Below are 25,598 nucleotides of genomic sequence, written 5' to 3' on the forward strand. Positions count from 1 at the left end.
TTAAATCCGTGTCACTTAATCCTAAAACTGGAGGATAATCAGCGTCACTTAATCCTAAAACTGGAGGATAATCAGCTATAATTAGGAAAACGGCATGTTGACTGCAAGTGCTCCGCATTGGTTTGTCACTCAGAGCCTAGAAGCGAGGCACCAGGAAGTAGGAAGTAGGAAGCAGGTGAGTGTGCCCACGACAGATCATTTATTTACATTTGTGCCTAGTGTCAATCTTTATTAGCAATGGGGGGGAATTCTTATTGTTTCCCAAAAAATAGAACCTTCTGGACAATGTGGGTGACCCTCACTGCTTCTAAAATCCTAGGCCCATAAACTTAAACTGAATAGCGAGTGATGTCTTATAAAATATTAGTCCAGATTTTTAATGGGCAAAGGATTTGAACAGACAGTTCTCCAGAGAAGATATACAATGACCAATACACGTATGAAAAGATGTTCAGCTTAAATTAGTCATTAGGGAAATACAAATCAAAACCACATGAGAAAACATTCAAATTAAAAATATATATACAGTGAGATACAACTTCATGATCAGTAGCATGGATGTAATCCATTAACAAGTGAGGGCAAGGATCAGAGGAATTGGAACAGTGCTGGTGGGAATGTGACGTGGTACAGCCACTTTGGGAAACAGTCTGGCAGTTCCTCAAAAGGTTAAATGTAGAGAGACTGTATGACCCAGCAGTTCCACTCCTAGGTATATACCCAAGAGAACTGAAAACATATCCCTACAAAAACTTGTACATTGAATGCTCACAGCATCATTATTCATAATAGCCCAAAAGTAGAAACAACGCAAATACCCATCAAATGAGGAGTGGATAAACAAAACATGGTATAGCCACACAATGGAATCTTATTTAGTGATAAAAAGGAATTAACTACTGATTCATGGTACAAAATGGATGAACCTTGAAAACCTTATGCTAAGTTAAAGCAGCTAGACCAAAAGGCCACATGTTAATATGATTCTATTCATGAAATGCCCAGAATAGGCAAACCTGTAGAGGCAGAAGGGGGTTAGTGGTTTGTGGGTGGGAGGGGTAGGGGAGTGGGCCACTAGTGGGTAAGACGTTTATTTGGGGGATGATGAAAATGTTCTAGAATTAGTGGTGATGATTATACAACTCTAAGTATACTAAAAACACTGAACTGTACCCTTGAAAGGGGTGAATTCTGTGGTATGTGAATTACCTCAGTGAAACATTTTTTTAATGACATTCGTAAATGCTGGTTGCCAGGTAGGGCCACTGGACCAGGTTTTAAAGCGACTGGGCCTTGAAGAAAGGGAAGAGCTTAGAGCAATTGGAGGACATTTCAGGGAGGGAGGATTTCATGGTGTGGTGCAGGAGCCCAGGCTGGATGTCGGGAACACCAGGTTCTGGTTCCAGCCTCATGGTAAACGAAGACAGAGTTTAAAGAATCTTAGCCAGAGTCAATAAGCTGTGTATCTCTGGTTAGTTTATTTACCCACTTGTGTTTCATTTGTGCCTATTAAGAAATGTTTACTGGTCTTCAGTTTCCTCATTTGTAAAATGAGAAGATTATAGACTAGGCGATTTTTAATTTTGTTACAGTTCTCACGTTATATTACACCATTTTCTAACCACTGACAGTCTGTGGGTCCCTCTGAGGCTCTCTCCCAGAAACATGCACATACACGTACACACACACACAGCACTTTCCCATAATCATTTTTGTGGATTCCCCAACCAAACGCCTCCATGAACTCCTTGCATGAGACAGAACTTGTTAAAAGTAATGAATCAGTGGCAGAGACTTGCCTGTCGTGGTGATTCAGGTTAGGCCAGCTGGAGCAGAGAGCTTCTGTACAAGAATGGTTAAAGATATCACTGAAGCATGTAGGTGATGGGGACCTTCAGGCTGAGCAGTGGGCTTCATCCTGTTGACCAGCCTGGCTGCACAGCAGAATGGCCTGCGGAAGACAGAGTACAGGGCTTGCCTCCTGGGCAAGGAACGTGGTTAGGGAAAGGAAGGAAATTTAGTTTGTACCTTTTTGTTCCTTTCGAATTTTGTGAGGTACAGGTAATACCACTTCAGTAAATAAATACTAATTTTAAATAATAAGAATCACTTTTGGGGCTTTAAAATAAATACATTAAATGAAGGAAAAAAGCAAGTTGTAGTGCAAAAAAGTATAGAAAAAAGAACTCACTTTTTACTGTACTATTTATATGTTCAAATTTGTTACAGTTAGCCAGTGACTGGCAATCTTTTGATACATTACAAATTTTTAAAAAAATGCATAGTCAGGACCTCACATTTAATTCTGCAGATTTAAAACAATGGAAAGGGCTTCCCTGGCGGCGCAGTGGTTAAGAATCCGCCTGCCAATGCAGGGGACATGGGTTTGATCCCTGGTCCGGGAAGATCCCACATGCCACAGAGCAACTAAGCCCGTGCGCCACAACTACTGAAGCCCACGTGCCTGGAGCCCGTGCTCCACAACAAGAGAAGCCACCGCGATAAGAAGCCCATGCACTGCAACCAAGAGTAGCCCCCGCTTGCCACAGCTAGAGAAAGCCCACGCGCAGCAACGAAGACCCAGTGCAGCCAAGATTAAATAATTTTTTTAAAAAAATGGAAAGCTAGATTTTTGTTTTAAAGTTTCACAGGTGGATCTGCTCAGCAGTGTTTGAAACGTTGCTATAAGCAAAGGGGGGGAACCACTGGCTGTGTGATATTTACAAGACGGCATTTAATTCATCCTCCCCAATAGCCGTGGGCAGGAGGGATACAGGACAGATGAGAGACAAGGAACTGTGAGATCTCAGATTTGGAAGGATCTGATATGTGAATCATCTCTGCAACATTGCAATAGTGGTTATCCAGCCTATGCCAGAACACTAATAGAGCTGGTGAGCGCGTTACCTCATTCCATTTTCTGCCAGTATTTTATTTAAAAGTTGCTCCTTCCTTATGTAAAGCTGAACCTGCTTTTCTTTTTGTAAACCGTCTCATTAAAAACTGTTCTCTGGTCAGAATGGCCATCAGAAAAGTCTACAAATAAATGCTGGAGGTGTAGAGAAAAGGGAACCTTCCTACACTGTTGGTGGGAATGTAGATTGGTGCAGCCACTATGGAGAACATTATGGAGGTTCCTTAAAAAACTAAAAAGAGAATTACCATATGGCCTAGCAATTCCATTCCTGGGCATATATCCAGAAAAGACGAAAACTCTAATTCGAAAAAATACATGCACCCTAATGTTCATTACAGCACTATTCACAATAGCCAAGACATGGAAGCAACCTAAATGTCCATCAACTAATGAATGGATAAAGAAGATGTAATACATATATACAATGGAATACTACTCAGCCTTAAAAAAGAATGAAATAATGCCATTTGCAACATGGATGGACCTAGAGATTATAATACTAAGTGAAGTAAGCCAGACAGAGAAAGATGAATCATATGATGTCACTTATATGTGGAATCTTTAAAAATGATACAAATGAACTTATTTATGAAACAAACAGACATAGAAAACAAACTTGTGGTTACCAAAGGGGAAAAGGGGGAGAGGGATAAATTAGGAGTATGGGATTAACAGATACACACTACTATATATAAAATAGATACACAACAGGGACTTACTGTATAGCACAGAGAACTATATTCAGTATCTTGTAATAAGCTGGAATACAAAAGAATCTGAAAAAGAATACATAAATGAATCACTTTTCCATACACCTGAAACTAACACAACATTGTAAATCAACTACAATTAAAAAAAAACAAGCTATTCTCTGGAGCAATGCAGATTATGCTTACTACCATGATAGCCCTTCAGATATTTTAAGATGCCTCTTATATTCCATTCCCTGACACCAGTTCAAAATTAATCATTTGGTAATTAGTCACATTATCTTAATGACTCATTGAGCGAAAACAATGAGTTAAAACCATTAGCTGAACACATATGTATGGAATCTAAAAAAAAAAGATGGTTCTGAAAAACCTAGGGGCAGGATAGGAATAAAGATGCAGATGTAGAGAATGGACTTGAGGACACAGGGAGAGGGAAGGGTAAGCTGGGATGAAGTGAGAGAGTGGCATGGACATATATACACTACCAAATGTAAACTAGATAGCTAGTGGGAAGCAGCCGCATAGCACAGGGAGATCAGCTCGATGCTTTGTGACCACCCAGAGGGGTGGGGTAGGGACAGTGGAAGGCAGACACAAGAGGGAGGAGGTATGGAGATATATCTCTATGTATAGCTGATTCACTTTGTTATAAAGCAGAAACTAACACAGCATTGTAAAGCAATTATACTCCAGTAAAGATGTTAAAAAATTAATTAATTTTAAAAAACACAAAACACACACACACACACACACAAAAACCCAGTAGCTGAAGCTCTTGAGCCCAGGTGAAAGGCAGGCATCATCTTCATGAGTCAGTGTGACCCGAGCAGTCTGGGCCTGACTCATGGAGGCTTGGATCCTGGTGATGGGAGTAGAAAGGAAGGGACATCCTAAGTGACATTAGGATGAAAAAATCAAAAGGACTCTGATGTCTTATTGGATGTAAAGCTGTAGGAGTTAGGAAACAGTAAAAACACAGCTGAAGGGTGAGTATAAATTTTGAAGTGGGGAGTGATGTTAAAAAAAATAGGAGGTGGCACTGGTTAGGTGTGGAACACTGCCATTCTTCCTACTCTAATAAGTCCAGGTAAAACTTGCCTATCGCTTGGGACGTCCCTGGTAGTCCGGTGGGTGAGACTCCATGCTCCCAATGCAGGGTTTCATCCCGCGTCAGGAACTAGATCCCGCATGCTGCAACTAAGACTCTGCATGCCGCAACTAAGACTCTGCATGCCGCAACTAAAGATCCCACATGCCGCAACTAAAGATGCCACGTGCCGCAGCTAAGACCCAGCCCAGCCAAAATAAATAATAAAAATTAAAATATTAAAAAAAACAAAACAAAACTTGCCTGTCGCTGCTTCTGGTCTGCTGTATATAGTGATCATGCCTTGCCTGGTTAAAGTTGGTAGTGATCAGCTCACAGGTGTTCTCAAGGAAGGTTCGCTAATCACATTTAATCGTCTCTCCCAACAAATGTTTGGGATCTCTATACTAACACCTGTATTTTTCAGTAGTTTGTTGGCTTTTTGTTTTAGCTCAAGGTGTTTTGAAAGTACTTTACCAAAACTTCAGCTCAGCTCTTAATTCTCACTAACTGTACTTCCCTTGCCCATTGAATGGTGACAGCATTCTTCCCAGAAGAGAAAACTAAGGGGCTTTTTATCCTTGGCACTTTTAATTCACTAGGGACCGTCTGGAATTAATCATGGCTTTCTATCCACTCCCAAACATTCTCTCTGTTTTTTCACTTTTATAACATAGTGCCCAGGTGCCAAGATGAATGGGTCGCCTCAGGCCGTTTGCCTAGAACCTCACAGTTAAAAGACATTTCTGAAATGGAGTCCTTGACACAGAGTAAGTCAACAAACAAGAAAGATGTCTCCTGTCATGTTCGATTTAGCAATATTTAAGCAAGATTGTGGCTTAAGTTATAGTTGTAGCATGTTGAGACCATTTTCCCAGGGCATTGATCATGGAAATCCTAAAGTGGAGTCAGCAAGATTCTCAGGTTTCCAGCTGGGGAGAAAAACTGGGTCAGTTCGAACCCCAAGTAGAGAAAGCTTGCCAAATATCATTAGTGCGACTATTTCTCTAGCACCAGCACTGCTGCCCAAAACAGAGTTGGAGGCTCCAATAGAAGTCGGTCACTAACTAAATTAATGATATTCATGACTATTTTTTACATCCTCGTGAAAAGAAAATCTCAGGATTAGTTTTCAAAGCTATTACATATTTGAATTTTCTCAGCTCTTATTCTGGGCTGAGTTCCCTCCAGCAACCATTGGAAACATGTGTCTGCTCTGGGCCCTGAGATGTACTGCAGGGCCAGCTCGCTCAGAACTGCTGAGGGCAGGTGGCTCCATGGTGATTAGTTGCCTTTTGATCCCTTGACTTGATTAACTGGAGGTTTTTGTTTATTTCTGGACAGGATGGGATGGAAACATCTCACAGAAATGTAGTCATAGCATTAAGCCCGTAAAGGAGCTAACAGTTTCCCCAGTAAAGTACTTGATTTGTGTTTAAAAGGAGGGGAGGGGACTGGAAACTCTGTTAGACTTTACTTCAACCAACTTTTTCAGTAAAACTGTCATATAAGTGAAGCAGAATTTAACAGTGTGTTTTGAGTTCTTTTAGAAGAACAGATTTGTATATAATGTCCCCAAAAGACCAGCTTTATAAGAAAGATACCTGGTAACAAGTCATGAGTTCCAGTGTTGTGTAAAACATCCTTGCTAACTTTTACTCTTATGTGCATCTCTAAATTCTGTGTCAGGATGTGCATTAAACCAAAAGTCATGTGTAAGTCAAATGAAAGGACAGGAGATTCTCAACTGTTCTCTATTCTGACACGTCAGAACTTTTTAACTAGATAGTTCTAAATTTCAAAATCCAGTTGAGGACATTTGGCAAGTTTCTCATTTGGCAGCAAAATAAGAAAAGCATAAATGTTTTATTCCGTGGGGGAAAAACAGTTTTCAGAAATTGAAGCTATTTGAATATGTAACTAAGTTTCAGAGAAGTATATTTTTAAGATGCTTCTTTTTTGAATTCCAGTATTTACTAGCCCCTCTAAATCAATGTGAAATGACTGTTACACTTGGACACACTGTAATGCTCTAATCTTGATTCTGGACTCTCCCTGCGTTGGCCACTATAAAAAGCACTTGACTTATTTATTTAAGCATTAGGAGAAGTGGTCATGGTGTACATGTCACAATATTAATTTTGGCACCTTGGAATTTTCTCATTACAATAAGCACCATGGTGAAGAAACTTACTATTGCAAAGAACTCAAATTCTCTCTTAAACAAGCTTTCTTCCTACTTTAAAAGGTCATCTGTATTCCCAAATCAAAAAAAAGCTAACCAAAAGCAGATAAGTTCTCTAACAGCATTCATTCAATTCAACGAATAAATATTTGACTTGTAAATGGAACCACATGGGCAGGTAATATGTTTGGCTTTTTGTTTAAGAAGTTTTGTTTTTAGAATATTCATTTCATTATTGATTTTTTTGCAACGTATTTACCTTTAAACACTATACCATTGCTAAAATTAACTGTTGTTAATTTTAAATTTTGTTTTCAAGTTTCATTAAACCAAAGAAAAACACATTGGGACACCATGGAATGGGATCTTACGGAGAGAGTGAGAAATCTCCGCCAGAGACTCGCCACCCAGGCTCGAAACAGATGTCAAACGCCTCATCTTTTGGCTACTTAGGAGGCTGGTCACCTTGAGAGAGTCAAAGAGCGAGACACCTATTTTGCAATCAGTGACACTGATTTTCAGATTATTTATTTTAAATTCCTATAAAGATCAACCTTTTGTATGAAAAACATGTGTGTATAAAAATTATGTGTCCTCTTTAATTCTGGTGCTTTGGGACTTGTAAATGGCTTATTGTACTTTTCACAATAAAAAAAATTTGAAGCTTTTAAAGCTTTGTATTAGGCCCTTTCAGGTTTCAAGGACCAGCATAAACCTCAGGAACTTTAGTGGATGAGGTTTTATTTTAAAGGTGAACGGAGAAATAAAGAACACGACACCACCTCAGCAGCTGTGCAGCCAGGACTGAGCCAGAACTCAGCAGCAGCGCCAGAGCGCGAGCAGTGAGGAGAGGCCCACCTGCCAGCCCCTCTGCCCCCAGCAGCTGGTCCCCCCCTCGCCCGCGATCCACCGTACCAGCAGCACCCAGGCCACTGTCTCCTCTTCTCCTGACGGCACCGGCTCAGCGCCACAACAGGGCTGCTCCCGGCTTCAGCATCTTGGCAAATTACTTCCCTGAACCCATTTCTAAAGGGAGAGTAGAAACAGCACGTGGTCTTTGATGTAAAGATTAAATAAGATAATGTGTATAAAGTTCCTGATATAGTGCTTTTCCTGGTATGGTGCTTAACACACAGCACACAGTACATACGAGTGTTTTGTTTTGGTACAAAGATAATCTTATGGTAAGCCAAATGCTCTCTTTTGTCCGAAGTCCTAAGAGAATACCCCGTTATAGGACTTCCCTGGTGGTGCAGTGGTTAAGAATCGGATCGCCTGCCAATGCGGGGGACACGGGTTCGAGCCTTGGTCCAGGAAGATCCCACATGCCGCGGAGCAGTTAAGCCCGTGCGCCACAACTGCTGAGCCTGTGCTCTAGAGCCCGTGTGCCACAACTACTGAGCCCACGCACCACAACTACTGAGCCCACGCTCCTAGAGCTTGTGCTCCGCAATGAAGAGTAGTCCCCGCTCGCTGCAACTAGAGAAAGCCCGCGCACAGCAACAAAGACCCAACGCAGCCAAAAAAAAAGAGAAAAAAACACCTTAGATTACATCAGGAAAAACAATTTAAAAAAAAAAATACCCCATCATTATACAAGGCATTGGTTTCCCAAGAGCACTTTCATCAGCCTCATCTTTGTCAGTTTGTTAGAAGCATACCTTCATGGGCCAGGCTGGTGTGTGTATGTGGCAACAGAAAGTCACAGGATATAAAATATTTCTGGTGTGATTGCAACTTCAATGGGTTAGAAATTGCTCACCTAAAAGGATTTGAATTATAGGGACCCCCCCGGTGGTCCAGTGGGTAAGACACTGCCCTTCCAATGCTCGGCGCCCAGGTTCAATCCCTGGTCAGAGAACTAGATCCCACACACATGCCGCAACTTAGAAGCCCACGTGCCAGAACTAAAGATCCCATGTGCCACAACAAAGGACCCCGTGTGCTGCAACGAAGATCCCGCTCAGCCTAATTTTTTTTTAAAAACATTTGAATTCTAAAATATTGTGATTCTGCCAGCCAGAATCAACTGTATATTGCCCGTTTTTGACCTCTACTTCAGGTCCTCTTTTACTAGAATTTACATCCATTCAGGTCGGTTTTGCAAACTGTGCGCGCGCACACACTCTTTTATAGTCTTACAATATTTTAAACTTTTTAAAAAAGTTTCTATCCATCCAGTGAAAGTGGGTTATGCATACTTTCAATGACATGAAGTTCTTTTTTATTACATTCTTCCCTCTAGTTTTCCCTGAGCCTGCAATTCTCCCAACAGTGATCTTGATAAAGTCACTGGCTTAGCAGAGCGGTAGTTGGCCCAGTCTCATAAGTCACGTGGGATTGCTTGGCATTTCGGAGGTTAGCACATTTCATGACATCTACGAAATACATTTCTGATTATCTCTTCCTGCTTCTTGGCAGTATATCTTCAACCCGACCCCAATTTCTTTCTTTTTTTTTTTTCAATATTTGTTCATTTGGCTGCACCGGGTCTTAGTTGCGGCATGTGGGATCTAGTTCCCTAACCAGGGATCGAACCCGGGCCCCCTGCATTGGGAGCGCAGAGTCTTAGCCACTGGACCACCAAAGAAGTCCCCCAATTTCTTTATAATATAAACTCTGGGAATTGAATGAAGGTTGAGCTTGGCTAAAATCCTTCCCACACTGACTACAGTCACAAAGCTTTTCTCCAGTACTCCCTTGAGTTAGCTGGAGAAGAGCAGTTCCTAAACGCCTTTTCGTATTCATCACATTCCTAAGGTTTCTTTCTGGTTGGATAAAGGTGGGGCTTCAGCTAAATCCCTCTCCACACTGACTCCACTTAAAGAGTCTTCAGTATGAATTCAATGGTGTTGAATAAGTTACTAACTTGGTTAAAGGCCTTCTCACACATTCACAAGGTTTTTCTCTGGTATGAATTCTCTGATGTTGAGCAAGATTTGAATATTTGCTAAAGGCCTTCCCACTGTGACTCCACTGTGACCGCTACAGCTGTAACGATGACTCTACAAGGGCTGCCAAAGTGTCAATCTATTAACGTGGGTGCACTTAACACAGATTCTTAATGTTGAATCTCAGGTCAGTCTGGAGATAAACCACGTAATTTGAACATGAGAAGTTTAATGTAAAGAGTAAACTACGATAGGGCAGTAAGTATAAAAATGCTAAAGGGTGCCTAGGGCTGAGGGAGAGGACCCAAGGAAGGACAAACTCAGAAGGAGGTCCCTCCCTCCTCAAGGCTCAGGTTCAGAGCGCACTGGCCAGCAGAGGGGTTGCTGGACTGCCCAGGCCAGAGCTGGCCCACCTGCACAGGCAGCAGGAAGGAAGTGGCCAGGGTGCAGGCGATCCCAGGCTGCCAAGTGAAAGCTCGTGGGAAGCCAGGACCCCGAGTGTTACCATAGACATATGTGGCCTGGTTGGGCCATGTTGGGAGGGGAGGGTCATGCTGAGACAGGCTGGGACCTGGGACCCTTCGCTGCAGTGCTTGTGCCTAGGCAAATGTCTCCTTGATCGACAAAATACAAAGAAACTATAAGGGACTAAAAATAACTGTGTGCATGGGCAGTTGGGGCAAATTATGGACAAGATACAAAAGGACCAAAAAACCCAACTTCCACTTCTAAAGACCCAGAAGCAAAAGCAGAGTGTCAGGAGCAAAAAGCAGCATACTGAGCACGCCCCCTGCACTCAACACGGCCAGAGAGGTGGGCAGACACCTAAGCCACCCCTGGACCCACCCCTACCTTCACCCCAGATAAGGAACCAGCTCCCCGCAAGCTTGGGGAGTGAGCAAGGGGACGTGTTACTTGCTTTCACTCCCACCTGCTGCAGCAGGGGCCCCAGTAAAGCCTTGCCTGAATTTTTTGTCTGGCCTCTCATCCATTTCTATTAAGGAAGGCCAAGAACCCTTGTCGGTAACAACGGGGAACCACCCCGCGGGGCACAGGCAAACCAAGGCCAGAAGCCAGGCGCTCAAGAGCGTGTCGGGGCTGCTGCTGGCATTAGAAGTGAACATGCCATGTCCATGTTGGGAGGACCACAGTGAAGTGGTCCTCAGGCTGGGCTGTGAAGTCACTAAGAGGTTGTGTGCTCTGGGCACACGGCTGGCACAGAGCACCACTGGGTGTCCCCACACACTCCGACCACGGAGGGACCATGAAGCAGGAACTATCAATAGAATAAAGAAAACAGCACATCTGAGCTAGAAGCCCCATTCCTCCTGCAGTGTCCTCCCGCGCCCTCTGCTGACAGCCTAACACCGTGCACACCATAAGAAGAAAGGCTTGAAGGGTCTCATCTGTTTTTGCAGAGCAGGCACTGAAGAGTGAATTTGGAGCTCAGAAGCCATAAATTGATCACGGGCACTCCTGTGCAACTGAAAGTGGCTCTAAAAGTTTACTTGGTTGGTTGGCAGAAACGTGGACTCAATGTTGGCCTCTTTAATTACACAGAGATGCCAGGATATGCCTGATGTGATGTAGATGCAAGCTTGGGAAGGTATGGGAAGGCTTGGGAAGGTATGAAGGCAGGAGTGGATTTATCACATATAAACTTCTCACTCTCTTTCCAGCTACATGCTCAGCCCCAAAGACACTCCCTTCTTAAGGCACTGAGTGAAGGGAGTATCTGCAAATTTGAAAAACTCTGGTGAGAGACGCCCGTCAATATGCTTCCTGATTTCAGTGGGGATGATGGGATTTCATGCAGCAGAGGCCAAGTGTCAGTGGTTTAACTACCAAAGACAACCATTGACAGCTGCCAGCAGCAGAGAAGAAGTATTAAGGGATTCTTGGCTATCAGTAATTGATTATGTTTTCCCTAAGAATGAAATAGGTAGGCAGCCTACTAAAATGTTGCTTGAGATATGTTACAGGAAATCTTAAGATCTGGTGGCCCAAAACCTGACTTGAGTCACTGTTACTGAACCACACTTGGGTCCACTCGCCTGCATGCAGTTAAGCCAATCTACCAACACGGGGTCGGGGTGAAGGAAAGTGCAGCATTTAGCGCAGGGCACCAAGCAAGGAGTCCAGGCAGCTGATGCTCTAAAGGCCCAAACTTGCCAGTAGCTTTCAGGGAAAGGTTTTCTAAAGACACAGTGAGGGAGAGGGGTTGTGGGGTGTGTGATCAGCTCGTGGACATTCTTCTGATTGGTTGGTGGTGAGCTAATCGGGAGCAACCTCATCAACCTTCTGGTTCCAACCCGTCTGGGGTCTATGTGCTTGTGGGCAGCATGCAGTTAACTCTTCCACCTGGTGGGAGTTTCAGTATCTGCTAAATAGCTCAAAAGATTTGACTCCGATTTTTGTCTATAGCCCTTGAGGAGGAGCTAAAAGTCCCTGACTTTGTTTAATGGCTAAGCTATTGTTATTTGTCTTGCTTGACTGTTGTCCTTTGTTTCTGCGTTTTCTCACTTCTCCAATTAAATTTATCTTTGGAACTTGGGGAAGGTCTAGGAAGCTAAAGTTTTTCTACACACAAGAGGCAAGTGGAGGACATGGGGAGGTCTGTCCCAGGAAGGCCCCATAGGGTCCTGCTCAATGACATCACCATAATGGAGAGCTATGTCTGTCACCCATTTTCCAGACCTAAACTCATCCCCAGATTCAAAGCCTTTTTTTTTTTAATTGAAGTATAGTCATGTTAGTTTCAGGTGTACAGCACAGCGATTCAGTTATACATATATAGTCTTCAGATTCTCTTCCCTTATAGGTTATTATGAAATATTGTGTATAGTGCCCTGTGCTAAAACACAGTAGGTCCTTGTTGGTTGTCTATTTTATATTCAATGTCTCTTGATTGAAGGGAAGACCAGGTGCCTATGGTGAAGGATTCTGCAGCTGTGAATGACACATATATATGCTCTAAATAATCCCTCAGTCCTTTCCAAAGAGATCTGTTGGCACTTACCTGAAAGACTGGGTAGCAGGATAAAGAAGACACCCAGCCCTTTCAGGGATTACTAGACATTGGCTGTAAAATGACACTAATTACTTGGGTCCACCAAAGTCAGAGCTAACAGTGGTCAGGTGAAAAAGGAGCCTTGGGCCAGTTTGAATTACAGTGGATGCAATAAGGCCGTGAAACCAACTGTGGTGATTTTGGGTACCTGAATGTATAATTGGAATAAACATATTTGACAAAGGGCAGAATCTCTACACTGCTGCTATGACCCACTGAGTAAGGGTCGTTAGAATAGGAAGAGCCAAGTGAAGGCCTCTGAAAGTCCTCCCTACCACGATGTTAACCCAAAAGTATTATCACATCCTCAATGGAGAATTGCGGAGACCAGTGTGCTATCAAAGACTTGAAAGATGAAGGGGTGGTTACAGCCATCACTGTTGCTGAGTCCAAGCTCCTGCTGCTTGCTGCAGGACAGGCCAATAAATGGAGAGAGGAGTTGCTGGGGCAAGGAATAGTGACTTTATTCACAAAGCCAGCAGACCAAGAAGATGCGGACTCATGTCCCAAAGAACCATCTTGCCTGAGTTATTTCAGGCTTCTTTTATGCTAAAAGGGGAGGGATTAAAGCCAAACACTTCCTGGTTCCGGTCAGCCTCCAGAGGGTATATGTTAATTTCTTCCTTCTTGTAGTCATTCACATGTGGGCCTGGTCAGGATGTTTCCTATGAGCTAAACAAAGGTATTTCAGCTTAAGCTCATTACCTGGGAGGCAGGGTTCCCAGAGATGGACCATTATGTAAAATTTAAGCTTATAGGCAACATCCCTTTAGTGATTAACTTGTATTACTAATCGAATACAAAGGTTATTCCCTATTACAATTCCCTACTGTCAAGGTCCGTTCCACAATCTTGTGGCAAAAGGGATGAATATCGCTCTGGCTACTTACTGAACAGAGGCAATGACTATTCCTTAGAATCTTTAGTCAGTCCTTTTATACCTACAATTATTTGAACCTGATGAAACTCCTTAGCACTTTGTTGTCTAATTTGTAATTGAACTTGGGGTTTTGGTTCTGGTTGCCAGTACATATACTAAATTCCTGTGCTATTTATTTGGACAAAATTAAACAAATTGGTTGAAGCTTCTCCAGCTATAATGAAATTACCATCTACTTCAGTTGGACAGGCAGGCCTGCTGGAGGTCAAGTCATGAACAGAGGTTAGTATAATGCCCAAAGTTTTCACGTAGCTGGCAGCTGCTCGGTATTTTAAAGCATTTATAGATTCTCCTGCCCAGGCAGGCACCTCGAATGGCCTACCAGACAATATTTCAAAGGGGCTTCATTTAAGACTGTTTCTGGGAGCCACTGATCCATAGCAGGGTAACTGGCAAGGCCTTATCCCAAGTTAAATTAGTCTTCTGACATAGTCCAATGATGTTCCTTTTAATGTATGATTCATTTTCTTGGTTTTTCCTGATGACTGTGGTCTCTGGGATGAAAGCAATGCTGTAATCCAAATCAGGGGATAATTTCCCTAAGGAGGGCTTTCACCACTTTAGAGCCTTTCTGTCCAGGTGGTATGCTTCCACCCATCCTGAAAACGTGTCCACACACACTAGCATGTTATCTGAAACTTCCTGCAGCTCAAGGCATTTGAGTAAAGTTCATTTTCCAGTCCTCGGTGGGGCAGATTCCTCTGTTGAGTCCCTGTCTGGGGAGGTCTGACAGCAGTATTCGGATTATTTTTAGCACAAATCATGCAATTCTGAGTGACTTGCTGGATGGTCTTTTGTTAGGCCCCATTATATATATATATTTGAACCCTTTGTAAGGTGGCATCTCTCCTATAATGGGCACTATTATGAATGGGCTGCAGCATAAGAGTGCCTCAGGAAACAAAAAACCTGTGCACTCCATTTCCAGCCAGGCGTGACCCAAGTGAAACCCCACTCTTTGGCCCTCTCTTTGTCCTTTTCTGAATACACTGGCTGGTATTTTGACTGGTCCATCCTCTTGCCTCAGAGGATAGATTAGGTGTCCCAGCGTCCCTTTTTAATAGGATTCATACTGGTCATGTGCTTTTGGCCTTCCCTGGGATGCCATTAGCACACACTCCTGGTCTTACCTTTTCGTAGACCTGTGATGGGTTAGAGAGAGCTCTGTCTCTTTTTCCGGGGTTCTCAGGAGCCCCATCTGTAGGCTTAAGTGTGTCCTGGTGGGACTCTGAGGTCAAGCTGTTCTGGTGAAAGACTTCAGGGTGAAATCTGTCAGAAAGTCAATCGGCTCATTCCCCTCAATTTTACCCGGAGCTCCTGTGGGGAATTAAGTGCCTCAAGTCCAAGGGAGCCCCTGGGCCTCTTCATTCATCAGTGTTCCTCCCTTTCTACCCTGTTAGAGACTCTCATCTTTTGCTTTTCTTTTGTTTTAGCCTTGGGCAGTGGTTCCTCCTTACAGTAAGTGCATTGTTTCTCCCCCATAGTGATGGCTTATTTCTTCGGTTACTCGCCTTCTGGGAATCCAACACTGGTGTCAAAAACGTGGCGTTTCATTTTGCATCTTCTTTTCTCTGGTGTTCCCTGTTGAACACTTTAAAAGCAGCATCTACCAATTGAGAAGGGTTCATTCCAAATGCACCACCTAGTTTTTGCAACTTTCTCCTGATATCTGAAGCACTTTGCCCCCTCCTTCCCCTCCAAAAAAGGTCAAATTTATCATTCTAATATTTTCAGGGGTCTTGGGATCTGCATTAGGATGACGTCTATAGGCTTAACAAATCCTTTCCAAAAATTCAGAGAGGTCTTCATTTGTTTTGCTGGATTTCTTTAATTTTATTCAAATTCTTTTGCTTTGGTTCCCCTTTTCAAAGCCCTGCCAAGATATACTAATTAGTAGTGCTCTAATAAGGGCATTCCTCCCTCATTGTGGTCCTAATTTGGTTCAGCTGTGGATCCTGTCAAGTGGGCTTCAGGTGTAGAGGATCCTCCCTATAAAGGAGGGGTGTGATCCTTCCAGTTAAAGAAGGATGAGAAACCCAGCTGGCTGGTTGTTTGCATTTAGCCCCCTGTATGAGATAACAGCAATGGAAACCTCCCTGCTCTGGGAGTGGCTTCTGGCCCAAATTGGATACACTATTGGGTCTTAGATGGTGATCATGGGACCAAGTCCTTGTACCCCAGAAGCTAACACAGGCTTTTCTAATTGATCCCTAGAAGGAGGGGCAGTCCTGAGCCCCAGTGTCAGGAATTGGGGCTAGACAGGCATGGAAGGTGGTGGAAAGGGTGGATATACTGGCATAATGGCCAGAGGAGATGGGACAGCTAGCTGAGCCGGAGGAGTTAAGGTCTGAAGCAACATACCCTCACTCTTATTCCCTTCCCTTCTTATTTTCCATGATGTAATAACACAAATGCTTGCACATAAAGGACTTCATCATTCTTCCCTGCTTCCTCACAAAATAGCTATAGAGGTATTCAAAAGCCACTGTAAAACCATAGATAGCAATTGATCATCTCTAACCATTGAAAGGATGCCTTTTTGCTTTGGCAAAAGGCAAACTGGGACTACAGTGCAATTGAAAAGAAACTTGGTTACTGCTGTGACATACAACAATTTAAGATAATTACTAAAATTATGACCAATATCATTTACTAGGATATACCAGAATTGTAGGAGTTCCATATAGTTTCTAGAATGTGTATATTAATAATGTTTACCCATAAGATAAAACTTCTTAGCTTGTATCACCACTTATTTGACAATGCTTCCCATGTAATTTAACATACCAAATAAGCCTAGTTAGTTTAATATTCCTCTCTCTGAAATGGAGAGAAACAAATAATTTGAGGTGTTCCAGGGACCCCATGGAAGACCTCAAAAGTTAGCTAGAGGTCAAATGAACTCCATTTAGAATTTGATCTTTGGGAAGTCTGTCAAAAATGTCAAAAAGCTTTAAAACACTTGGTCAAACAGAATCACAGGTCACTGTGAAACAATACTCATTCACTTAACCAGTGATAATAAAAGATCTCAGTGGTAAATACAGATCATTTAAAGAAACTCACAATCTATTACAAAAAGCAGTTCAAGGGGGCAGACAGCAGAAGCAAGAAGAACTATAATCCTGCAGCCTGTGGAACAAAAACCACATTCACAAAAAGATAGACAAGATGAAAAGGCAGAGGGCTATGTACCAGATGAAGAAACAAGATAAAACCCCAGAAAAACAACTAACTGCAGTGGAGATAGGCAACCTTCCAGAAAAAGAATTCAGAATAATGATAGTGAAGATGACCCAGGAGGGAAAAAAAACATAAGAAACACAAACACATGGAGGCTAAACAATATGTTACTAAATAACCAAGAGATCACTGAAGAAATCAAAGAGGAAATCAAAAAATACCTAGAGACAAATGACAATGAAATGATCCAAAACCTATGGGATACAACAAAAGCAGTTCTAAGAGGGAAGTTTATAGCTATACAAGCCTACCTCAAGAAACAAGAAGAATCTCAAATAAACAATGTAACCTTACACCTAAAGAAACTAGAGAAAGAAGAACAAACGAAACCCAAAGTTAGCAGAAGGAAAGAAATCATAAAGATCAGAGCAGAAATAAATGAAATAGAAACAAAGAAAACCATAGCAAAGATCAATAAAACTAAAAGCTGGTTCTCTATAAACAAGACGAAAAAACAACCCTCAGAATGGGAGAAAATATTTGCAAATGAATCAATGGACAAAGGATTAATCTCCAAAATATATAAACAGCTCATGTAGCTCAATATTAAAGAAACAAACAACCCAATCCAAAAATGGGCAGAAGACCTAAATAGACATTTCTCCAAAGAAGACATACAGATGGCCAAGAAGCACATGAAGAGCTGCTCAACATCAATAATAATTAGAGAAATGCAAATCAAAACTACAATGAGGTATCACCTCACACCAGTTAGAATGGGCATCATCAGAAAATCTACAGACAACAAATGCTGCAGAGGGTGTGGAGAAAAGGGAACCCTCTTGCACTGTTGGTGGGAATGTAAATTGATACAGCCACTATGGAGAACAGTATGGAAGTTCCTTAAAAAACGAAAAATAGAATTACCATACAATCCAGCAATCCCACTACTGGGCATATACCCAGAGAAAACCATAATTCAAAAAGACACATGCACCCCGATGTTCATTGCAGCCCTATTTACAATAGCCAGGTCATGGAAGCAACCGACATGCCCATCGACAGACGAATGGATAAAGAAGATGTGGTATATATATACAATGGAATATTACTCAGCCATAAAAAGGAATGAAACCGAGTCATTTGTTGAGACGTGGATGGATCTAGAGACTGTCATACAGAGTGAAGTAAGTCAGAAAGAGAAAAACAAATATCGTATGTTAACGCATGTATGTGGAACCTAGAAAAATGGTACAGATGAACTGGTTTGCAGGGCAGAAGTTGAGACACAGATGTAGAGAATATATGGACACCAAGGGGGGAAAGTGGCTGGGGGTGGGGGTGCTGGTGGGATGAATTGGGAGACTGGGATTGACATGTATACACTGATGTATATAAAATGGATGACTAATAAGAACCTGCTGTATAAAAAAATAAAATAAAATTTTAAAAATTTTTTTAAAAAAGCAGTTCAATATTTTAAGAAAACTTTGTCCTCTTAGAGAACCAAATTCAGGTTTTGTACCACCTTACCTTTAAGATTCATTTTCTTAATTAGCTTCAATCTTACGTTAGCCAGTCCTGACTATGCACAAAATTCTTTCAGTGTTCCTCCTCCACAAACCTTCCACAACTTTCTGTATCCATGTTAATCTGTTCCTCATTTTCTTTTCCATTCAGAAACAACCAGCTCTAGGACAAAACCACCCTTTTCCCTTTAACAAAATGCATTTTCATTCCTCATACCTTCTTTGCTGAAAACACACATCCCGTATCTTTGCATACTGAAGTGTTTCCGTCACAATTCTTAACCTTAAAACCTTAATCTTTAGCGAAAACCAAAAAGCAAGTAATAGTAAACTCTTTGCCATACCAGAGTTTCCTGACTGACAAACTTTTGCTTTAGTCTTCCTCTCCTAAGAGGGCAAAAGTAGGTACATTTAGACCTGCCCAGAAGTTAATGTTCTAATGTTTTATCCTATTCGAAACCACCCACTGAATTCTCTTCATTTAACTTAGTTTAGTTTCAAGTTTTGAAAATCTGTAGAGACTATTTTAGATGGACATTCCCAAAACATAATTATTCCTATAGAGTCTACCTTAAAGTCTTACCTCATTTACCTCTATTTTATTTACTTAAAATCTTCGTCATATTGTTGTTTTTCTTGCTGACAAACTTTGTAACAGGAATAATAAGGTCTTACTTCATTTCTACTAAACCTAAGTACAATAAAAGTATTATACTTAACGTTGATGACCCTAAAGACAGGTATGTATTAATCAAACCAACAAGCTCAAGCTAATTAATACCAGATATTAATTCAATACTGAATATTTCCTAGATCATGTGAACCCGAAATTCATTCTGGCCAGTTTCTTTTATTTTTGAGTATTTATATAAGTGCTTAATTTCCTTTAAGCCAATTAAATAGAGCTCTTTTAAAAATTAATTTTGGCAATGCCACACATCTATAACACATGTACAAGTACACAGACACAGGGACCTCATGGTTACCATTCTGAAATTTCACCCATGAGTCAGGTCCAACAGTGTAAAACCCATCAGTTACAGAAGAGGTTAGATTCAGATTGGGTTTCTGGCAAATGGGACAAATCAAGGTCACCTGTCTAGATGGCTAAACCCTTTTTACTAATATTAATGGAAAAGACACTTCTATTTCTATTTGTAGCTTTTGGTGATGTTAGGAAACAAGTAGAACCTTTCTCTTCTTCCTGTGAATGTCCCTCCCTTGGACAAGAACAGACAGGTTTTGGTTTTGTCTTTTTCTGTTCCTTTCCTCCATTTGACATCAGCAAAAGTTTTAAGTATCACAAAACTGATTTGGCTGTAAATGGAGAAATAGTACCAAACAAAATGAAACGGAAAACGCAAAGGACAAACAGAAAATCCTAAGTAAACCCTCAAGTTTGGTCTTGAGGTTTTACATATACCAACGACACCGGAGACCATAAGGGGATCATAAATGAAGTAATTAACACAGCAAGGGTGGCAGTACATGGTGCACAGGGTCCCAGGATAACCCTGCCTAAACCCCTTGCGGAGATCCTAACAGGTACTGTGGCCACACATTGTTACAATAAAATGTCATCTTCCCCTCACCCATGGGTTCATAGCTGTAATCAGATCACTTATCCAAAATGCACCTCGGAGGACTTTCTTTAGGAATAGTTGAAATATTTCCCTTTTTTTTTTTTTTTTTTTTTTGCGGTACGCGGGCCTCTCACTGTTGTGGCCTCTCCCGTTGCGGAGCACAGGCTCCGGATGCGCAGGCTCAGCGGCCATGGCTCACGGCCCCAGCCGCGGACGGCACGAACCCGTGTCTCCTGCATCGGCAGGAGGACTCTCAACCACTGCGCCAACAGGGAAGCCCCATTTCCCATTTTTAAAGACAGAATTTCAAGACGAGCAAAACACAAACCCCAAACACAAATGCTAGCGTCCAAAGAAACAAATGAACCAGTTCACAAATCAGGTAAAAGTCCAACAACTCCTTCCTCTCTCCAACAGGGTACCCCACTCAAATACAAATTGGCTTATTCCAGAGAAAACTCCCCAAACCCCAAATGGAGAGGAAATAAAGCTCCTGGCTGTACACAGCCAGAGTGACTTACCCCCCTGTATGGAGCCTGTCTGCTCCCAAATGTTGATTCCTTGCTCCAACTGCCAAGCGCTGGGGCAGTCAGTGCAGCTTCGGGGAGTTCTGAACGGAAGATCCTCAGGACAAGCGGTTGCAGCAGCTGCTGGGCCTTACCCCCAAATCCCCCAACTGCCAGCTAGCCAGGAGTAGCAAGGCAGGACAGGCCAATAAATGGAGAGAGGACTTGCTGGGGCAAGGAATAGCGACTCTATTCAGAAAGCCAGCAGACCAAGAAGACAGTGGACTCGTATCCCAAAGAACCACGTTATCTGAGCTAGAACTGAGGCTTCTTTTATACTAAAAGTGTGTGTTTGGGGTGGGAAGTAAAGTCAAACACTTCCTGGTTCCCATCAGCCTCCGGAGGGGATGTGTTAATTTCTTCCTCGCTGCAGTCATGCACAGGTGGGCCTGGTCAGGATGTTTCCTGTGAGTTAAACAAAGGTATTTCAGCTTAATGCTCATTACCTAGGAAGCAGGGTTCCCAGAGATGGGCCGTTATGTATAATTTAAGCTTATAGGCAACATCCGTTTAGTGATTAACTTGTAACAGAACACGAAGGTTCTTCCCTTTTACATCACATCTCAATTTAATTTGCTATTTGACCTGTTCAGAATGACTGAATTATCAGAAATTTCACGGGTGATCATTGCAATGCAGCAACTGTTTCAGATGCAGCGTCAGCACAGCCCCTGTCACGTTAGGCCGGGCTGCTGCCTGCATGACCTCCCTAACACCCCCATCCCCGAGACCGATCTTCTGCCACTTCAAAGCTCTGCAGCCCAAACTCCTCACCAAGGTGTTCAGCGCGGTGCACTGTCTGGCCTCTCATCACGGTGCCGCCCACTTCCCCACAGTTGCCTAGACCCACCCTTCCCTGGGGCCAGGTGTTGATAATCAGGACCCTCCCCAGGAAACTTTGGGTTCCAGGCACTGCCCTGGGGCCTCCATTAGGTGGCTTTGCAGGCAGCGGCGCCCTCAGCGTCCTCCTGGACCTCGAGCACCCCGGCCTCCCCTCACCCAGGGCTGTGCACGTTCCCGCCACCATCAGGGCTCAAGGGCCAAGGTAGGACACCTGGTGGAGGGTGGGACGACAGGGTGAGTGCACCTCCTGGGTACCCGGGCCGCAACGCTGGTGGTGAGAGTGGGGATCTTCCCGAGGGGCTCACCCGGGCCCCAGCCCGCCGCGCGCTAGTCTTCCTCACGTGCCCACACCCCATGCCCCACCCCCTGCCGCCCCGTCTTCAGGCGCTGGCCTCCCTTCCAGTCCTCCCACCCGGGCCCAGAACGCCGGAGCCGTCAGGGCGGCGGAGCAGAAGAGTGGTTATCTTCCATCAACGACTATGCCCCGCCTCGGTACTTCGGGTTGGCTATGCCAATACGCTGGTGACCCCAGGGCGGAAAAGCGCGGGCGCCCAGGGTCTACAGATCCCCTCACAAGCAAGTAAAACCTATCCTTCTAGGACGATAAAGGAGCTGGAGCGAACAAAAGTATCGTGCCCCGTGTGAGGATCGAACTCACGACCTTCAGATTATGAGACTGACGCGCTACCTACTGCGCTAACGAGGCACCTACCAGCCGTTTCTCGGAGAATGATAATGAGTCTCATGCGGCGGCCCAGTACGCATGCTCAGAAAACCACGTTTTCATTTTCTCCGCTGAGTCCCTGATCCCGGACACAGGAGTTGCCGACCCCAGTGCCCGCCCTGGCTGAACCGGCCATGCCGCTCCGGTCTTCCTCCGCCTACCGGTCTATTTATCAATCAACAAGCACTGCGGCTTGTCGGACCCCATGTGCCGAGTACTGGGGATCCGGGGCCGTGGGATTCTTCCTGCTGTTGTAAACTCTTATTTTTGTAGACTGTTTACAAAGCGTTTGCACATGCGTTATCTCGTGAAACACTTCTTGGGCACCTACCGTGTCCCCGGCCTTGTGCTGGGTGCTGCGTTCACAGAGACACTCTCAGCCTCAAACAACTGGAGTCGGGGCGCACATGCATAATGATTTGAAAACACACACGCGCACACACAATGCACACTACTCCGGCCCCACCGCAGATCCCCAGATCCAGTCGGGTGCCCAGCCCCTTATGACGCTCCAAGTTCCCACCTCTGCCCGGAGCTCGGCGGCTGAGACCACCCTTCATAGAAGCGTCCGCAGCTCTGGAAACGACAACTCGGGTCGCAGCCTCAGCATCTTGGAAGCCCTCTCCCCTCTCTTACCCCCAGCCCTTTATATCAGCTCATTTAAATACATTCATCGTTAAAGGAAACTTTGTCACTATTATAAGTGGAAAACAGATGTTTATTTTTCACCTAATACACGTTAAAATAAATATTAAAATAAAAAGCACTCTTCCATGTACCATCTAAAATCGACCAGAGGAAGGCACACTTAAAATCTGTATATTTCGCTGTGTGTAAATTTTACCTTAAAAAATGTAAACTAAGACTGAACTCCAACCAACGACAGGCTAACAGAAGGGCTTTGGACGATTGCAAGTTTGAAGTGTTTCAAAGGGTAAGACGGCTTGATAGCCTGACGGACCTAAGGACAGAGAAGTGGGGAGAGATTCGGGAGACTGCGAGAGTAGCGAGACGTTAACGTAGGTCTAGGAGGTGGATGTACGAATATTCACCGTACTGTACAATTGTTTCAACGTTTCAGTTTATCTGAAAATGTTTCATTATGAAGTGTTGGGGAGTGTTTTTTAAATCACCCATTAAGAGGGAAACTCACAACATCAGCGTAAGAAGGTGAAAAATAATATCTTAAGAGCAGGCACCAGAATTCCTGGTTGTTGGTGTAGAGAACATTGGGCGGGGGAGCGCGGATTATTTGGAGAGAGACCCCTGGGAGTGAGGTCGGTGCAGATAAGGGGTGGGCACCTTACGGCGTCCTCCCGTCTCGTTAGGAGGAGTCGCGGACGGCGTAGGTTGCCTGGACCCCGGGCCTAGCAGATTGGATGAAACTTACCCAACCCTGGGGGAGCTCTCCCTCCCACGCTCCGCTGCGGGAACCCGGCCGAGGGAGTGTGCTCCGGCCTAAGGTTGCTGGGGCCCCAGGACGCCCGGCAGGTGCGGGAGAACAGAGGCCCAGGCAGAGGGATCCCGCCCCCAGCACACACGCACGGAGGAATCCGGGGACCCCGAGAACGGCAAACAGGGAGTGTCGCGGCAGTTTCACCCAGGTCTCCAGGCCTGGGGAGCGTTGACTGACTTCCTTACTGCCTCAAGGAAGCCCAAGCTGCGGCAGAATCTGGGCAGATACAGAAACCCCACTGAGCACCTCCTGGATACGCTGGAGGGACCCGACGGCTGGCTGCGCCCTGAGTCCTAAATAAAGGGCTCAGTGGTCGGTGTTACGTGCCCATCAGGGTCGCAGGCGCAGAGGCTCCTGCAGGTGGCGACCCCCAGGCTCGTCTAGTGATGGGTGACCGTGGCCGGGTGAAGGCAGGTTGTCCCTTTCCGCCGGGGGCTGGGGGCAGGGGCTCCTGGAGCAAGCAGTTCCCACCTCCAGGCCTTCGCGAGGGCTGTTCCCTCCGCCTGACACGGTTTTTCCCGTATCAGGCCCCTTTTCTGTGCCGGGATCTCCTCCTTGCCCTTCTTCAGCCAGGTCAAAGGACACCTGCTCTGAGCAATCTCATCCCCTTTTCCTTCCAGGATTGCTTCTCCCTTCCCCACCTCCCCCCCTCACTTGGCTGAATGGAGGCTGAACGCTTACACGGCGGCGGCTCATTTACTGCCGGGTAAACCACCCGGAGGGGGCCGGTGTTACCGCTGCACTACACACACCGATGCGCAAACGCAGACTCACAGAGGCTGGGCGACCTGCCCAAGTTCGAGCGGCTCGTAGCTACGCGAGGCGGGGCTCCGTCCCGAGTCGGACCACGGCGCGGCGCGGGGCTCTCACCAGCTCATCCCTCACCCCCAGCAGCAGTTTCCGCAAGTGTTTCCTCACGTGCACCTCCTACAATAATCTTGAGAAGCGTCTACACACCTCCTCGATTAATGCTAAATTTGTATCTAAACGTTCTCGTTGTAAATTCAAAGGATGTAATTTCCAGTAGATTGTATATGCTGATTTTCTAAAAATAAAACTGCATGTATGATTTTTTTTAACCAGGCATCCAATGAAATCGAAATACCTTATGGATTCCATACAAACCATAATCTATTTTAAATACTCATGAGTAAGCGTCTCTAACATTTGTTAAGTTTACATTTATTTTCACCCCAGAACTCATATTTCCATTATACTCCCACCCCCAGCATTTTATCTTCATATAATAGTTTATGTTTGAATGTCTGTTACTGAGCACCCTAACTTGCCTCTCAGCGGCAAGAATATGTACATAAATTGAAAACTTTGTTTCCTGTGACCATAAGGTTTTGTGTCATATTTTTCTTCTAAGTTGACATCACTATTTTTGTTAGTACACAATCAAAAATCATAAATATATTTATGATTTTGAAGAATAATTATTAAATGGAAAATCTGAAACAAATATCCATGAGATGGATGCAACTTTTTAATTCCACTTAATTCATGTCTGCATGGCTAGCTATTCCCTTTTTCTAGAATGAGATGGGATTCAGCATTAATTCTGTTCCTATTTTCCATATTTATAGATGTAAATGTTGAGACACTCTGTTCATATGAAGAAATAAAAAAGGATGGAGAGAGCTTTGTGTCGACACTAAAACTCAATTCCTTTAACAATTTTGAGCTATATTCTAAACAATCATCTCTTACCCATCGCCTTGGTTATGTATGTCCTCTTTCAGTTTTGAATTAGAAGCCACTACAATTAGTCATTAGCGTCTTTCACGTTCTCAACTTCTAAACCAATGTTTTGAACTGAACATTCCCTTTATTTGCAGCACTGGAGGTTTTCTCATCTTCCATAAAATCCTGAAGGTGGAGAAAGAACAGATATGAAGGAGAGACAGG

At 43.9% G+C, this 25,598-nt stretch overlaps 1 protein-coding gene, 1 long non-coding RNA gene and 1 other non-coding gene across 11 annotated transcripts in view; 1 reads left to right on the top strand and 2 right to left on the bottom strand.

Moving 5' to 3' along the window:
- TBC1D31 (TBC1 domain family member 31) overlaps nucleotides 1–7,997 on the top strand; it is a 61,553-nt gene extending 53,556 nt beyond the window's left edge. For 7 of the 8 annotated variants that reach the window (XM_033842843.2, XM_073794711.1, XM_033842844.2 and 4 more), the window contains 2 exons: nucleotides 5,395–5,487; nucleotides 7,222–7,997. In XM_033842843.2, coding sequence (XP_033698734.1) covers nucleotides 5,395–5,487; nucleotides 7,222–7,355 — 227 coding nt within the window. In that variant the 3' untranslated portion in view covers nucleotides 7,356–7,997. The remainder of the gene's footprint in view (nucleotides 1–5,394; nucleotides 5,488–7,221) is intronic. The other variant, XM_033842845.2, reaches the window with a different exon arrangement.
- On the bottom strand, nucleotides 1,102–24,594 carry LOC109549462 (uncharacterized). Of its 2 annotated transcripts, none has more exons than XR_002175768.3 (4): nucleotides 24,462–24,594; nucleotides 20,620–21,069; nucleotides 3,637–3,693; nucleotides 1,102–1,951 (listed from the first exon to the last, which is right to left on the bottom strand). It is a non-coding gene; the product is annotated as an uncharacterized lncRNA (long non-coding RNA). The 2 variants fall into 2 exon arrangements; XR_012327343.1 differs by having other exon boundaries at nucleotides 1,102–1,981.
- Nucleotides 22,141–22,213, bottom strand: TRNAM-CAU (transfer RNA methionine (anticodon CAU)). Its single transcript has one exon. It is a non-coding gene; the product is annotated as a tRNA-Met (tRNA).
- Nucleotides 24,595–25,598: the final 1,004 nt, after the last annotated feature.

The sequence above is a fragment of the Tursiops truncatus genome, chromosome 17 (genome assembly GCF_011762595.2).
Source record: "Tursiops truncatus isolate mTurTru1 chromosome 17, mTurTru1.mat.Y, whole genome shotgun sequence".
Taxonomy (NCBI): Eukaryota; Metazoa; Chordata; class Mammalia; order Artiodactyla; family Delphinidae; genus Tursiops; species Tursiops truncatus.